Genomic DNA, 14502 nt, shown 5'->3' on the forward strand with positions numbered 1-14502 from the left:
TCTGTATTGCTCTTGCTTGGCTGTCATGTCCCTCCAGCAGGTATGGCAGTGGCTCAAGTCCTCCGTGAGGACCAGGGCCTGCAAAGGTGAGGCTTCTTGCAGTTGTCTAAAGAAGGCATCATCTGCTTTATCCACTACTTCTTCCCAATTGGGGTGTTTGTAACAGACAGCCACCATGTCGCCTATACACTGGTCTCTCCACTACCCATAAGCTCTTGCTGGCTCATCATCCACCCCAAGGCAGACCTCTGAGCGTCTCCACTGCACTCACACTTGGAGGGGCTCACAGAAATTCCCCCCCTCCCTGTTCCAGCCCGTCATTCCTCAGCAGCCTATGTCCATCCACGGCAGCACACCAGTTGTGTGAGCTGTCACAACAGCACTCCGTGACCGCACTGAGATCACAGCCCTGAACGGCACACAGAACTCCAGTTTCTCCTGGTTGTGCCCCATGCTGTGGGGCAGCCATGTGCAGGCACTTCAGGGAGGTGCCCAGCTGTGCCTGTTTCCAGGGAAAGGGACAAGAGCTTTCCTCATACTCCTGGGTACAGGCTTTTCCCTGTTTATAACATGGATGCATGTGGGATGGACCACCTTCAGCCCTGCTCTGTTCTCACAGTCTCATCATAAAAGATTTTTTTGTTTGTACGCAGTTTATCATAGTTTCATAAATGCAAAAGAAGAAGAGCAAAGCTTTATACTGAATTACTGCCCAAATCCTATGTCAGGAGTAATTGCTCCTGGAGTGATCCTACTCATTTTTCGTCTCCTGTAAGGGCAAGTGCTGCTGCTGAAGTGCCCAACAATCAATGTAGGCGCTTTTGTCCCAGTAGAGACTAAGATGAGTTTGGAGTAGGATGGGAGGCCGTACTGGTGATTGCTTTGCTGTGCAATTAGATCTTTTTGTTACTTAATGAGAAAGTCCTTGCATACACATTGTGCCATGCCCAGTGGAATCGTTAATGAAGGAAGACCTTAAAAAGCAGACAAGTCTAAATTGAAAAAAAAAGTCTAAAGTGTAGGCATCATATCTCAAAATAATGAGAACTAAAGGTAACATGAATGAAAGTAGCAGGATTTTTCTTTGAAGGTTAGAGTCTCATTTAAAAAAAGGCTGCTTTCAAACATAGTATTGAATAAATTAGTTCTGCACAGTGTCTGCCTTTGAGAGAAGCAGCAGAACATACACTGAAACAGGAATAGGTGGATTAGACATGGCATACCTGAGTTTCAGGTGGCTCTAGAAGGCTAGAAGAGCATCACTGAATTGTCCTTGCAAAGTGGTTACTTGCTGCATTCTTAATCTCTCACTGCAGCATTGAGATACCCCATGGAGCACATTTCTGCCTGGGATTCTAGCTTGCTTTTTTCAGCTGTCAGTTAGGGGTGGTTTGGTTTTCTGCTTCTCCAGTTCTAGCTCTCCTTTTTAATCCTTCTGTGATAAATCGTAGTTTGCAAATGTGGTTCTTCAAACCTAAGTGCCAATATTACTGCAGAGCAAAAGGCTTTCAGTACTGTCTGCTGTACTACAAAGTGTCTCCAAGCTGTAAGACAAAGACATAGACTCCAGCATGTGATATATCTCTACAATGTGTATTAACAGACTGCATGATTAACCAGTTGTGTGGTCATTACAGCTGGTGTACGTGGCTTTCAGTTAATACTTCTAACATTTCAAGTCTGCAAGTGATAGCCTCTAATGATTTTATTACTTTATGATGAATGCAGGTGTACAGATTTGTTATAAGTCTGTAACATTGTGCTATACAAAGAGTGACTTTTGTTAACAGTTCAGTCTGACACTACAATAAAAAGGGCAAATTATGTCCATGAAGAATAGTCATGTCTGTTGTAAAGCATGGGCTTTATCGGGGGGGGAGTACATGAAAGAACCTGCAAAACTGAATAGCTCATCAGGTGTGTTCATAAAGATGTGATCAGGAGAGGACACAAGGTCTGTCTTGTTGGAATCTCCTTTTTGGTCTGGATTGATTAAATTGATTCCTTTCCATAGGTGGTAAGGACACACATATTGGACTGATAACATTTATTTATTCTTAAAACCTCTCAAAACCTGCCCGTTCTATGAGAATTTGGTTACACTTTGCTATTGCTCTTAAAATAGTTGCTTAAATAAGAGAGAAACTTTGTCATACAGTGGACTGTACCTGTCTGAGTCCTAATGCATCTTTGTGAACGGAGAGCCTGAAATCCTTAACTCCTCACCCTTTCAGAGATGCCTGTGCAGCAACCTGTGCTCCATGGTTTGAGCACAGATTTAATAAGGCTTTAGTGAAATGAAACACAGCAAAGGGTTGTAGCTCTTCATTTGCTGCACCTTCTTTCTGCTGTTGTTTTTCTGCTGTTCCTGTATTTTCTCCTGTTGTCTGTACAGTTAACCAGGTACTTCAAGGACTTTCTTTGGAAGGATGCTGTCAGAACTTGCAGTGCTTTGGGAGTTGTTCTGTAGGTGACAGCACTCTGTCTTGGTTTTCATGTTGTTAAACTGGTCAATATTAAATGCAATCTTGAATGGTGAGGATGAAGAAGTGATAACATAAGCAGTATAGTTATATATAAATAGTTATATCAAAAACCAGGATAAAAGTATGATTACTTGAAATACTTTTCCTGCTTTCCTCTGCAATTGTACCCCGTTTTAAATGAATAGTAACAAAACAAAAATGAAAAGATTCATCTTCAAAGCTTGTGATGAAGAGACAGTTCAGTGGGTTAAAAGCAGGTTCTTAATACTTCCATTATATGCTTCCTATTCAGGTAGCTTTATGATTTGAGGGGTGTGTTATTGAAATACAATAATTGTTTTCATTCAGGTAAACAAACATTAAAGATATTTGATGGGAATGATGCAGTGAAACGCAATCAATTTCGACTGATTTCAGTTCCAAGGATTGCAAAAAATGAAGAAGTTGTGGTAAGATACCCGGCGAAGGTCAATATTCCAGTGTAATAAAGGGGCATATGATTCTATATCACAATAGTCAAAAGCTAACAGGTTTACAAATGTAACTCAACAACAACAAAATCTGTAAATGGGCTATAATATTACAATGTGATTTATAATTATACATTAATTTGTGTGTAATTTGTAATTATACAATGATATTACATAATATTACAATGTAATTTGACTTCTTCATGTAGTACTCTTATTTTAGAGCACCTGAAGAAGCGGTGGCCTACATATCTATAGCATAATGGGGACCACAGCATATCACGTGTTAAGCACTCATTCCCCTTCCCTGTGTGACACTGAAGTGTGATTTTACTGATGTGAGCAGTATTGGATAATCAGTTCCTTAGATCTTACTCCTCTTCTGTAGTATTTAGTGGTTCGACGTTTATCCTGGGCAGCCACAGCTATTTGCACTTCAATTAATCAGCTTTGAAGACTGAAGCATGCCGTAGTTACCTTCACTCCCTGGCTGTGAAAGTAATGAATTATTGATCACATAGTGGCCACTCCCTAGCTTTTCCAGTGTGCCATCTGGGGTGGAAACATGACTCGGTACTAAATAAAATGTTCTGTACAGATCTTAATTTACTGGACTGGGCAGAGACCCCGTGCTGTGCAGAAGTGAGGGAGTATGGCGTGGTGCACAGTAGAATTGTGCATGGTGAGGACTCAAAGTCATAAAGGACTTGGCACGTGAGTCTGGAGAATTTATTACATCTGAATTTTGACAATTTAAACCTACAGTTCATTAAGATTTTTATCTTGATATTGTGCTCAAAATCAACAGGTGTTTTGAAAATGGTTTGTAGTGTTCTGCATATCAAATATCTTCAAGGAATATTGTATACTGTGCTGAAAACCCTCTTATTTAGGAGTGCTACTTGCCTTTTAAGCAAGTTTCAAGCACATCTTATCAGGCTGCTGTTTATAACACTAGGGTAGATTAATACAAGTTCTCTTAAGTGGCTTACTGGGCTGTATTCACTGCAGTGTCTGTGTTAGCAGAGGTGCTGCAGGCATGGGCCAGTAATGGATGTAAAAGTCCTGTGACTTCATCTTCCAAGGACAGCCCTTACCTTTCCTCTTCGCAGGTGTATGCGGTCAGGGCAGCCTTGTGGCTGAGAAGCCCACTCATTTTCAGCATCCCCTTAGTGCAAGAAGATTGAATACGCAGAGTTGGGCACAATCAAGTGTAATTTACCATTTCCCTTGTGAAGTAAATTTTGCATGCAGCGAGTGTAGCTTTATTGGTGCTGAATTTTTACATTTGATCTATGGAGTTAAAATCACTATTACCTGACAAAAATACTGCGGGCTGTGTTCAGATCTATTGATACCTCAAGTTTTCTTTTTGTATCTTCCACCAAAATTTGTTTTCTAAACTTCGCTCTTGTTTTGTTTTTTGCCATTGCTATTTATCCACTGTTCTGTGCGTAAAACATGCGTTAAAGATTGGTTCTGTAAGTAAGGTATTTATGAATCTCTGTGACTATACAGGTATTAACGGTGTCTTTTTCTTGAAAATGTTAATTTATCTTGCTGTGTTGTAGGAGGCTGCTTTGAGGACGTACTACATAAATGATGACCAGCAGGAATATGAGCTTCAGACCTTTACGCAGCAGGCGCTGCTGTCTGATGATGTTATCAACAGGAACGATGCTGCAGAGGACAGCAACTTGGGGTCGGTATTCCGAGAATCCGTTCCTGAAGCTTGGATCATCAGAGCCAAACCAAAGGATGAGGAAGTGATCAGAATTTATCCTGCCTGGCTGAAGTGAGTGTCTTCCTCCTTTATCACAAGGTTATCCTGCTTGGCTACACTTGTCCTCTGCAGTCTGGACGAGTGTGTTTCAGTTATTGAAGTCGCACGAGTATAACAGAGAATGTAGTTTCTTCTTCTGTATTTCCGGATTCTTCTGTTTATTTTTCTGACAGAAAATAACGAGTAATATACATATTATTCAGTTCTGTGCCTGGAAATGTGCTCGTGGGTTTCTTTATGTGCATGGAACATACTGAGCAACTTTTGCAGTTCCCTTATCATGCATTTGGCTAAGAAGATGCAACTTTACATTAACTGCATCTGTCAACAAATGATGACATACACACGTCACTTGAAAGCTTGATTTTTTTTGGAAGAAATATTAAGTAGGAAGAATTCAATGTAAGTTCTGATGTGAGAATAGGAGAAAAAAAAAAAAGAAAAAAATCTATTCCGTTTACCACTGAGACAATATAAATTTTAAGCATATTTAGCAGTGGAAACAAGACTGGCTGGTGACCTATTCATTTCTTAAGAGCAATGGGATAAAATTGTTCATTTTACTAATACAACTACATTGCCAAATTTTATGAAAGGCTTGTGGGTAATTCTGTGTATAGGAAGAAACTAATTTGCAGTGCTACAATAGTAATGACCAGTTCCTTGAGATGAAAGTATTAGTCTGTGGGGCTAATACTGCATCTGCCATGATCCTCAATGAACAACTTTCTTCAGGTAATACAAAGTTCTGCCTACCCTCATAGGAAATTTGCTAATTAGGTAAAAAAGGTACACACAGGACAGGTCAAATGATTGTCCTAAAATAAGTGTTTCTTTTCTCTTTAGGGTGGGAATGGCATATGTTTCTCTACGAGTAAATAAGGATAGCACTACTCAGACTGTGATCAAGGAAGTGCTTCCATTACTTGGAAGGCAGGTAAATGAAAGATCATAAGCATGTCCATGTATCACCTGAGTGACCCTGAAGTGGAGTGTGTATGTTTTTCTCTTTAGAAAAATTATAATCAGTCCATTCACGGTTAATGTGAATGTTGTTAATGTTCGGTAGATGATCTCTTGTGACTGGTGTGATGCTCAAAACTTTCTGCAGTCTTGACGGTAGACCTGGTTGCTCTATACTGGAAGTTACCATCAGTCTTTCTGGGTCAAGCAGATTTACTTGTGTGAACACAATGATTCTTGGTGTGCAGGATATTTTTTATGGTTGTTTATGTCTAGAGATATTTCAAATACACTTGTATGTGACTACACTGCTAATCTTACCTTGTTGGGAAACTGGCAGTCATTGTTAGGATGATCATGCTTGTCTCCTGCTTCTTTGTGCTGCCCTGCAAAGGGAATCATAGAATCGTAGAATATCTCAAGTTGGAAGGGACCCACAAGGATCATCAAGTCCAGCTCCCTGCTCCTCACAGGATGATCTAAAATTGAACTGTATGACTAAGAGCATCATCCAGATGCTCCTTGAACTCTGACAGGCTTGGTGCCATGACCACTTTCCTGGGAAGCCTGTTCCAGTGACTGACCACCCTCTCAGTGAAGAACATTTTCCTCATGTCCAGTCTGAACTTCCCCTGACACAGCTTCATTCCATCTCCTTCTGTCTTATCACTGGTCACCAGAGACAGGAGATCAGCACCTTCCCCTCCACTGCCCTCCTTGAGGAAGTTGTAGGCTGCCATGAGGTCACCCCTCAGCCTTCTCTTCTCCAAGCTGAACAAACCAAGTGACCTTAGCCTCTCTCTTAAGTCTTGCCCTCGAGACCTTTCACCATCTTGGTCACTCTACTCTGAACACACTCTAATAGTTTGATGTCCTTCTTACATTGAGGTGCCCAGAACTGCACACAGTACTCGAGGTGGGGCCACACCAGTGCAGTGCAGAGTGGGACAGTCACCTCCCTTGACCGGCTAGCTATTCTGTGCTTGATGCACCCCAGGACACAGTTGGCCCTTTTGGCTGCCAGGGCACATTGTTGACTCATATTCAACCTCCCATCAACCCAGCCTCCCAGGTCTCTTTCCATGGGGCTGCTCTCCAGCCTCTCATCCCCCAGTTTGTATTTATAACCATGATTACACTGTCCCAGGTGCAGAATCTGGCACTTGTTAAATTTCATATGGTTGGTGATTGCCCAGCTCTCTAGCCTATCCAAATCTCTCTGTCAGACCTCCCTACTTGAGGGAGTCCGCAGCTTCTCCTATTTTAGTATCATTGGCAAACTTACTTAATGTGCATTCGATTCCTGTGTCCAGATCACTTATAAAAACATTAAAGAGCACTGGCCCTAAAATCAAGCCCTGGGGAACTCCACTGGTGGCTGTCCACCAGCCTGATGTAACCCCATTTACTATAACTCTGAGCCCAATCCATCAGCCAATTGCTCACTCAATGTGTTACAGCCTTGTCTAGCTGTGTGCTGGACATTTTGTCCAGAAGGATACTGTGAGAGACAATATCAAAACCTTTGCTAAAATCCAAAACCACCACATCCACTGGTTTCCCTTGGTCAACTAGATGGGTGACCTTGTCATAAAAGGAGATCAAGTTGGTTAAGCAGGACTTTCCCTCTTGAACCCATGCTGGCTGTGACCAATGACTGCATTGTCTCTCAAGTATTTTTCAGTAACTCCCAGAATAACCTTCTCTGCAATTTTACTAGGCACTGAAGTGGGACTGGCAGGCCTGTAATTACCAGGGCCTTCCTTCTTACCCTTCTTGAAAATTGGGGCAACATTTACCAGCTTCCAGTCCACTGTGTGACCTCTCCAGACTCCCAAGACTGTTGAAAAATAATGGAGAGAAGTCCCATGGTAACATTGGCCAGCTCTTTTGGTATGCTGGAATGAATCCCATCAGGCCTCATAGATTTATGTGCATCCAGCTAGAGCAGCAAGTCTCGAACAAGTTCAGAGTCAGCTGGGAGTTTATCATCCCCCCAGCCACTGGTCTTCCAACACAGGTCTCCGGGCGTCCCAGGGCCCATCATCAGTGTTGAAGACAGAGGTGAAGAAGGCATTTAAATGTCTCCGCTTTGTCTGTGTCCCTATTTGTGAGGTGACCAACCTCGTCAGGTAACAGACCAGTGTTATTTCTGATCCTTCTTTTGCTGTTAATATATTTTTTAAAAGCCCTTTTTGTTGTCCTTCACAGGGCTGGCCAGCTTGAACTCTAACCAAGCTTTGGCCACATGAATTTTCTCCCTGCAGTGGCAAACAGCATCTCTGTAGTCCTCAAGGACTACAAGGAAGGACTCAAAGCTGAATGGCACCCACATTCTTTATGATCTGCATTCCTTCCCATCTCATTGGAAATGGTTAGATACATCTTGTAATCTTGTAGATGCACATGTTTTCCTTGGAAGATCGTCTGTTTTCAGTCTGCTTGTCTTTCTTACAGTTGGTGCCAAGACAGCATGACTTTTAGGAAACATGTTAACAGAATTTGCAAGTGTGCCAAGGCACTGGCAGTCTCAATCAGATACACAGGTGTGGAAGCATGAAGCTGTAGCGTGCACGTTTCACTGAGCAGTTGGGGCTTGTGAGCACTCCAGCAGATCAGCACGCTCCCGCTGCTCCAGGGAACAGCCATGCTCACAGAGGGCGACCACTGCCTTTTGTGGTTATTTATAGTGTACGTAGGAACATGCATGTGGCTAGCTATCTGCAGCAGGTGATAATTGTAGATCTCTGTGTAGGTGTACACAGCTATGTAGTGCATGCAGCTCGTTTTGTGCCATAGGATGGTTCTAGAATTTGATTTCAGTCCTTTTCCTCAAGTGCTGTCGACCTTTTAACAGAACTTGGAAAATCTTGTCTGAAGTTTTGTCTCATCTGAAAAAAAGCAACTGTCAAACAGGATAGTTGGGTACTCTGGGAAAGATCTTCACATCTCTGTATGTGGGAATCTAGTTCTATGTTGTAAGAGACTTAATTCCTTGGCGCAATTGCAATTTCTCTGGTATTTATAGTTTTTTTGAGGGGTTTTCTCCTTTTCCTGTATGAAGATGCACATATAGAAAGTCTCTTTCTAATATCCAGAATTTGCCTGTGCTGAAGATCCTCTCCAAGTTGCTCTCATCAAATTTCAGGCAAAGCAAATGTAGGCAGTTGAGGCTTTTAACACCCCTGTTCATGAAATGTAAAGCAAGATCATTTGTTCTCTGAGTCTCAAGGCCAAAAATTAAGAGACTTCCTCAATCTTGAGTGTCACATTTCCAGGGTTGCAGTGATCCATGTAAATGGTTCAGCTCTTGGTTGTGCCAGCTTTTCTCATCCGACTCTGAGAGACTCAGGTGGTTCTTGGCAGTAGAGTTTGGAGAAGGGACTGTGGCACATGTGAAGAGGGTTTCATTTGATCAGTGCTGGTGGAGTGCCCTGGAAGATGGGGACTGGTCAGCCTGCTTTTGCCAAGCCTGTTTCCTGGACCGTCTTCTCAAAGAGTGGGCTCATTCCCAGTCCTGCATGCTTTCTCTGGAAGGACACTCTGGAAGTATCATTGTTGAGCTGCTGGTCACTGAAGTGGGGTAGTTAACCATGCCGTACAGGTGCCCCTTGACCATGGGGCTGTGAGGATGCCGATGTACTTAAGGGCGTGGGAGCCTGACAGCACGTGTGGGAAGATAAGTGTGTAGAACAAAGGTTATTCCTGGCTCAGGAGGTTAAGGGTTCGGGGAAGAATATCATGGTTGATTTAAAAATGTTTAATTTTCCGTGCTCTGTGTGTGTAGTGTATGGCATAATTTTAATGTAAACATCTGGCAAAATTATATTTCATTCAGAAACTACATTTACATGTTGCATCTTTTGGCAGACGGAGTGCCTCCAGAATTTCAAATTGGTGGAAGTGCTTATGGGCAGTAAGCAAGGTAAGTGAAGGAGCATTGGCCAAGGGCACATCTGTAACTGATCTTCTAGCTTTTTTTTTTCCCCCTTTAACAGTCACCGTTAATTTTTACAATAAATGCCTTCACAAATGAGACTTCACCATCATGTTGAAATACTTAATCAGAAGTGATGTTGGTTCTTTTTGGTCTTGTGTGTCCTGTGGGAATACGATTCCCTTCTCTTTCTTCATCATCACATAAAGGTTTATTAGCGGTTTCTGGTGGTTATTGACACTTTGGCAAAGAGCCCTGTTTTTGGGGAGCTGCCTTTAACTGCAGTTATTTAGTAAAGATTAATTGTAAAGTTCAGTTTGCTCCCTTCCTTCTCTCCTCTTTCCCCTCGACACTGCCCCCGAACAAGAGCAAATTTGTGTCCTCGACACTGCCCCCGAACAAGAGCAAATTTGTGTCCTGAGATAGTCCAAGGAGTATGCATGTGCGCTATGAAGTACAGAAATACGTAGTCTTAGCGTTTCTTAAGAGGTTTGTGATGCTGCACGAGCTGAGCTGATGTTCTCCAAGTTCACATCCCTTTGTCCTTCATTATTTGTAAGGCTGCATGGAGAGATAAATAAAGCCACTGAAGTAGTCTGATGATGCCCTGGCCACAAAGGAGTAAAAATCTTTGTACTTCAAATACTGGCCTGATACTTTGCTTTCTTTGTGAGCATTATCAGTAAGTTGTTTTAGAAGGTTATTGTACCCTTGTGAATGTCTTACCTTGGTTGTTTTTTGGTGCTCTGTTTTAAAGCATTATTTACAACCTCACTTTAGCTGGAAGTTGTTACAATTTTTAAAATATTTTAATAAAACACAGAAGTTGGTTATTACTGAGGGAATGTAGTTTTAAAGTCTTCTGTCAAACAGTTAGCTTGTTACCGAAGTACTGCTTGTCTTTTGAGTGGCTTCAAGCTGTTTCTGCCTTTTTTTTTAAGGGAGGAGGGTGGTGTTTAAGAACTGTGAGTAAAATTAGACTGTTCAAAGCACCTGCATGGTTCTTCTGTTGAACAATGAGTAGTTCGGGTCTGCGCGGTCCTTTATGTTGATGTTAGTTGTATGCAGAGTTGTGCATTTTCCCTAAAATTTTTTGTATTGTTTTTGTTTAATTGAGCCTGTTAATAACTTACAGTGCTTTCTTACATGGTTAATGTTCTTGCTGTCTCTAGTTCAGCGCATGATCTTGGACAATCAGGAGTTGATTCTTAACAGACTCAAGGACATAAGAAAGGTAAATCTGAAAAAGAAACATGATCCTTTTTTACAGCAGGTAGGGAGTCCCTTTTCTTATAGAAAAAGTAAGTAATCAGTTACCCCCCCAGCTGGCTCACCTGTAGAGAAGCTCAGTGCTGGAACTGAAGTTTGTTTCTGTTCGTGATATTCTCTAGGCATAGGGGACCTGATCGCTAAGTTCAGAACTATTTGGAATTTTGTTTCATGATATCTTTTTGCCAAATGTGACGTCATTTATTTTTCTTTATTTTGGTAGACTTCAATACGTCAGATGAATCAAACAAGATTTTACATTGTGGAAAACAATAAATCCATTGTACGAGTAAATTTATTTGTTGGTGGCCTTCCACCTCAGCTTTCCCCTGAAGAATACACAAATATTCTCAAGCATGAATTAGCTATCAAAAGTAAGTAAACAGGTGCATTTTGAGATTTATTCACTTGTACAGAATAAAATGTATTAGCATCTATTGCTCCTTTTCATTTTTTTTTCCCTAACATTTTCTGACCTTATTTGAAAAATCAGTCTGCCTTGTACTCTCACAGGGGCTCTTTTATTCATTTTAACATGTTCGTGGTTGCACGAGAGATGTGACAGCTCATGTTTCACAGAATTATTATTAAGTTACTTGAGTTACGTGTGACCACACCATTTTTTTTAGTGAAAATGCATCACTTTGTAAAAGTGAACTGTACATAACCTTACACCATTCAAATTATGGCAGTGAAGTTTAATTCCCTGTGCATCAATGTTCCTCGCCTTCATTAACCTCTGACATTTTTGTGTGGGCTGTCCTCCATGTTGTTCATGAGCTTTGTGCCTGGTCACAGAGAAGTATGAGCAGTGTGTGTACAGACATACAGACAAGCACTCAAGTGAAAAGAATTCGTTTTTCTTTTTCAAAGAAGTGTAATCGATTTTTCGTAATACTCTTTCCACCAACGTATTCTATAAACAGTGTCAGGAATGCGTCATGCTTTTTGTTTCAGGAAAAAAAGCGTTTTTCACGATCTTTTATGTAACTTCAAGAGGAATTAAACTTTAAATGCCAGAAGGAATTCATAGTCACCTTTTATGAAAATCAGTTTAGCTTTTCTAACTTGCAAAGTAAACTTAGGAGAGGGAAAGTGTTAGCTGGAGGTTCTCCCTATATTTGTGTAACTTGTAATATTTATTTATATTATATTTATGTAACTTTAAAAAATATTTTAAATATTTACTCTGAATGTGCCCAAGGTTTTATGTGTTTATATTTTTACCCTTTGCAGCAAATGTAGTATCTGTGAGTCATGTTTATCAAGCACAAGGTAAGCACTAAGATTTTTAGTATTGCAAACAATGTCTATTTTCAAAACTGCAGCCTAATACTAGAGGCTTGAAGCTCAGAGTATGTTAGTCTTATTGCATAACCAAAAAGCCTTTCGGATAAAATGTAACACATATTTATGAAGAACAGTGGTTTAGTGTTACCTTATTAAAAAAAAAATAAAAAGGTTAGCTTCATGCCTTGTGTACCAGAGAGTGGTAATATTTCATCATAAAAATGAGTTTTGAAGTTGCACTTCAACTGAATAGTCTAACAACACTGAACTGTTAAAAACCCTTCAGGTGCTCTCTCTTTATTTTGACTTCTAAAATACTAAAATTTGGTACTGCTTTTGAACTGGATGGGATTGTTTCACAGTCACTGTTTCCTAGCACAGTGTTAACTGGGGGTTCAGTGGCTGGAAGTCTGAAGAAAATCAGTACACTCGTCTCTGCATTCATCCTTTGAGCTGTTGATTTGCTTTTGCTGTACAAACCTTGTTTCAACAAGGTTGGAGAAGCCGTAAGGCTTCTAAGAGCCGGAGGAGCAGTGGCTCTGCAGCTTTAGTGCAGCGGTCAGGTGGAGATCTGCATTTGGTAAACTTAGAAGTGTGGAATTTATCTTTTGTACATTTAGGTGTCCGTATCCGAGATGTCTCACGTCCTTTGGCAGCCTTGAGTTTCACATGACCACTAAAAGAATCTTTCTATAGTGTGGTTTTGAGGACTGACGCGTGCTTCCTTTGTGCATTTGCTGTCTCCACGTGGCTAGTTAATACTGACTTTTCATAACGAAAACCGCAAAGCTTTCAGATGTGCCTTCTCCTTATCATATTTGCCAATTGAGAACAGTTGTTTTTGTGATACTCCTCTCATGCCACAGCTCCATTTAACCAAGTTTACCTGCATGTGTTTTTTAAATGTTTCTGCTTGTGTGTGATTTTTATTGTTCTTTGTGGTTTTTCACTTTCTGATTATTTTTGTTTCTCATAACTTCCTGACTCTCACTTTTGGTTGCAGCCAGGTTGTGTTACCAGCTTACATCTCATATGCTGTGCGTTATGCACTTTGGTCTTGTCCTGCCCTGTTTTCCTCCTCACTAAGTATCTTAAACTAACTTGTCAGTATTTTACTTTCTTTTATTTTTCTGTTTTGTCTTTTCTTCTTCCCCAACTTCCCCTTGCAGGACCTAAGCCAACATAAAGATCTTAAATTGATTCTCAAACCAAATCTTTGCTTGTAATAATTCTTACTGAGATATTGTCAATTAATGGAACTACTGGATTTTTAATAGTGAGATACAAAAAGAAACATGATACCTTTGTCACTTTAACATGATGAGAACAGCCTGTTAGTTATGATAAAGAGTATGGAAATAGGCCATATTTCTGAAGCCCAAAGGAAATCTTTAAATATGCATCAGTTCTGCACTGCAGTTCTTGTTGTCCTCAAATTGCTTTGCTTTAACAAAAATATAGGGTGTGTTTGGGGGTATGAAGGAAGGCTTAAAAATAAAAACAGCTCAATTCACTGATAAACAACAACCACAAGTGTTGCAGAGTAACTTTACTGAATAATGTCCTGAGTAAATTGAGTAAACTTTTGCTGTGATATGATGATACTGAGTTCCTAATAATAACAGAAAATATAAAAAATAGGTCTGATGCCTCTTTACAGGTGCTGTTGTCCTCGAAATTTCATGCTTTTCTGAAGCTGAAAGAATATATATGCTAGTTAAAGATACAACTGTCAATGACAAGCCTCTGAATGCCATGGTGATTCCTGAAGTTATGGTAAGAGATGGGTTTGAATTTAAAATACGTCTTTAAAAGAGAAACAACTACCTTAAGACTTTTTCTGCTGGAAGCAAATGAAAATACGTTTTATTCAAAGGAGTCCCTGTAAGTAGTGTGATGAAAAAAAATACTTGAGAGCTTGTACTTCATATATATGATATAGTTCTTAGAGTTAAGTCACTTGTCCTGTTGCTGTTGAGTTGTCAGGAATAACTATACAACTGCGTAACTGTACAACTATAAAGGGGAGAAAAACAAATTTTTTTTCCTCTTTATTTCTTTCAATGATCAAGAAATTAGGGGGGTTTTAGTTTCAGCTGGTGTGTCTTAAAATGCTTACAACAACTTTTTGAGGACTAAATGCGTTTCCTTGCTAACCATGAAATAAAAGTACTACTGCTAATCTTCACATTTACATTATCTTCATTTCCCCTATTCTGTAGCAGAGGGAGTTTGACCTTGTTTAAATGCTGCATTGTAGATTTCAGAGGAAAATAGTCTTTTGAAAGACTTAGTGCAAGAGTC

General features: G+C 40.4%; 1 protein-coding gene across 2 annotated transcripts in view; it reads left to right on the top strand.

Annotated features, from left to right (window-relative positions):
• Positions 1–14502, top strand: part of DGKQ (diacylglycerol kinase theta) — a 113270-nt gene that overhangs the window by 65302 nt on the left and 33466 nt on the right. For both annotated transcript variants that reach the window (XR_011050076.1, XM_068423192.1), the window contains exons 8-15: positions 2835–2935; positions 4528–4751; positions 5586–5676; positions 9573–9627; positions 10812–10873; positions 11132–11282; positions 12145–12183; positions 13859–13974. Coding sequence is in view for 1 of the 2 variants with exons in the window: in XM_068423192.1 (XP_068279293.1) it covers positions 2835–2935; positions 4528–4751; positions 5586–5676; positions 9573–9627; positions 10812–10873; positions 11132–11282; positions 12145–12183; positions 13859–13974 (839 nt within the window). In the remaining variant the exon portion in view is untranslated. The remainder of the gene's footprint in view (positions 1–2834; positions 2936–4527; positions 4752–5585; positions 5677–9572; positions 9628–10811; positions 10874–11131; positions 11283–12144; positions 12184–13858; positions 13975–14502) is intronic.

The sequence above is a fragment of the Nyctibius grandis genome, chromosome Z (genome assembly GCF_013368605.1).
Source record: "Nyctibius grandis isolate bNycGra1 chromosome Z, bNycGra1.pri, whole genome shotgun sequence".
NCBI classification, from domain to species: domain Eukaryota; kingdom Metazoa; phylum Chordata; class Aves; order Nyctibiiformes; family Nyctibiidae; genus Nyctibius; species Nyctibius grandis.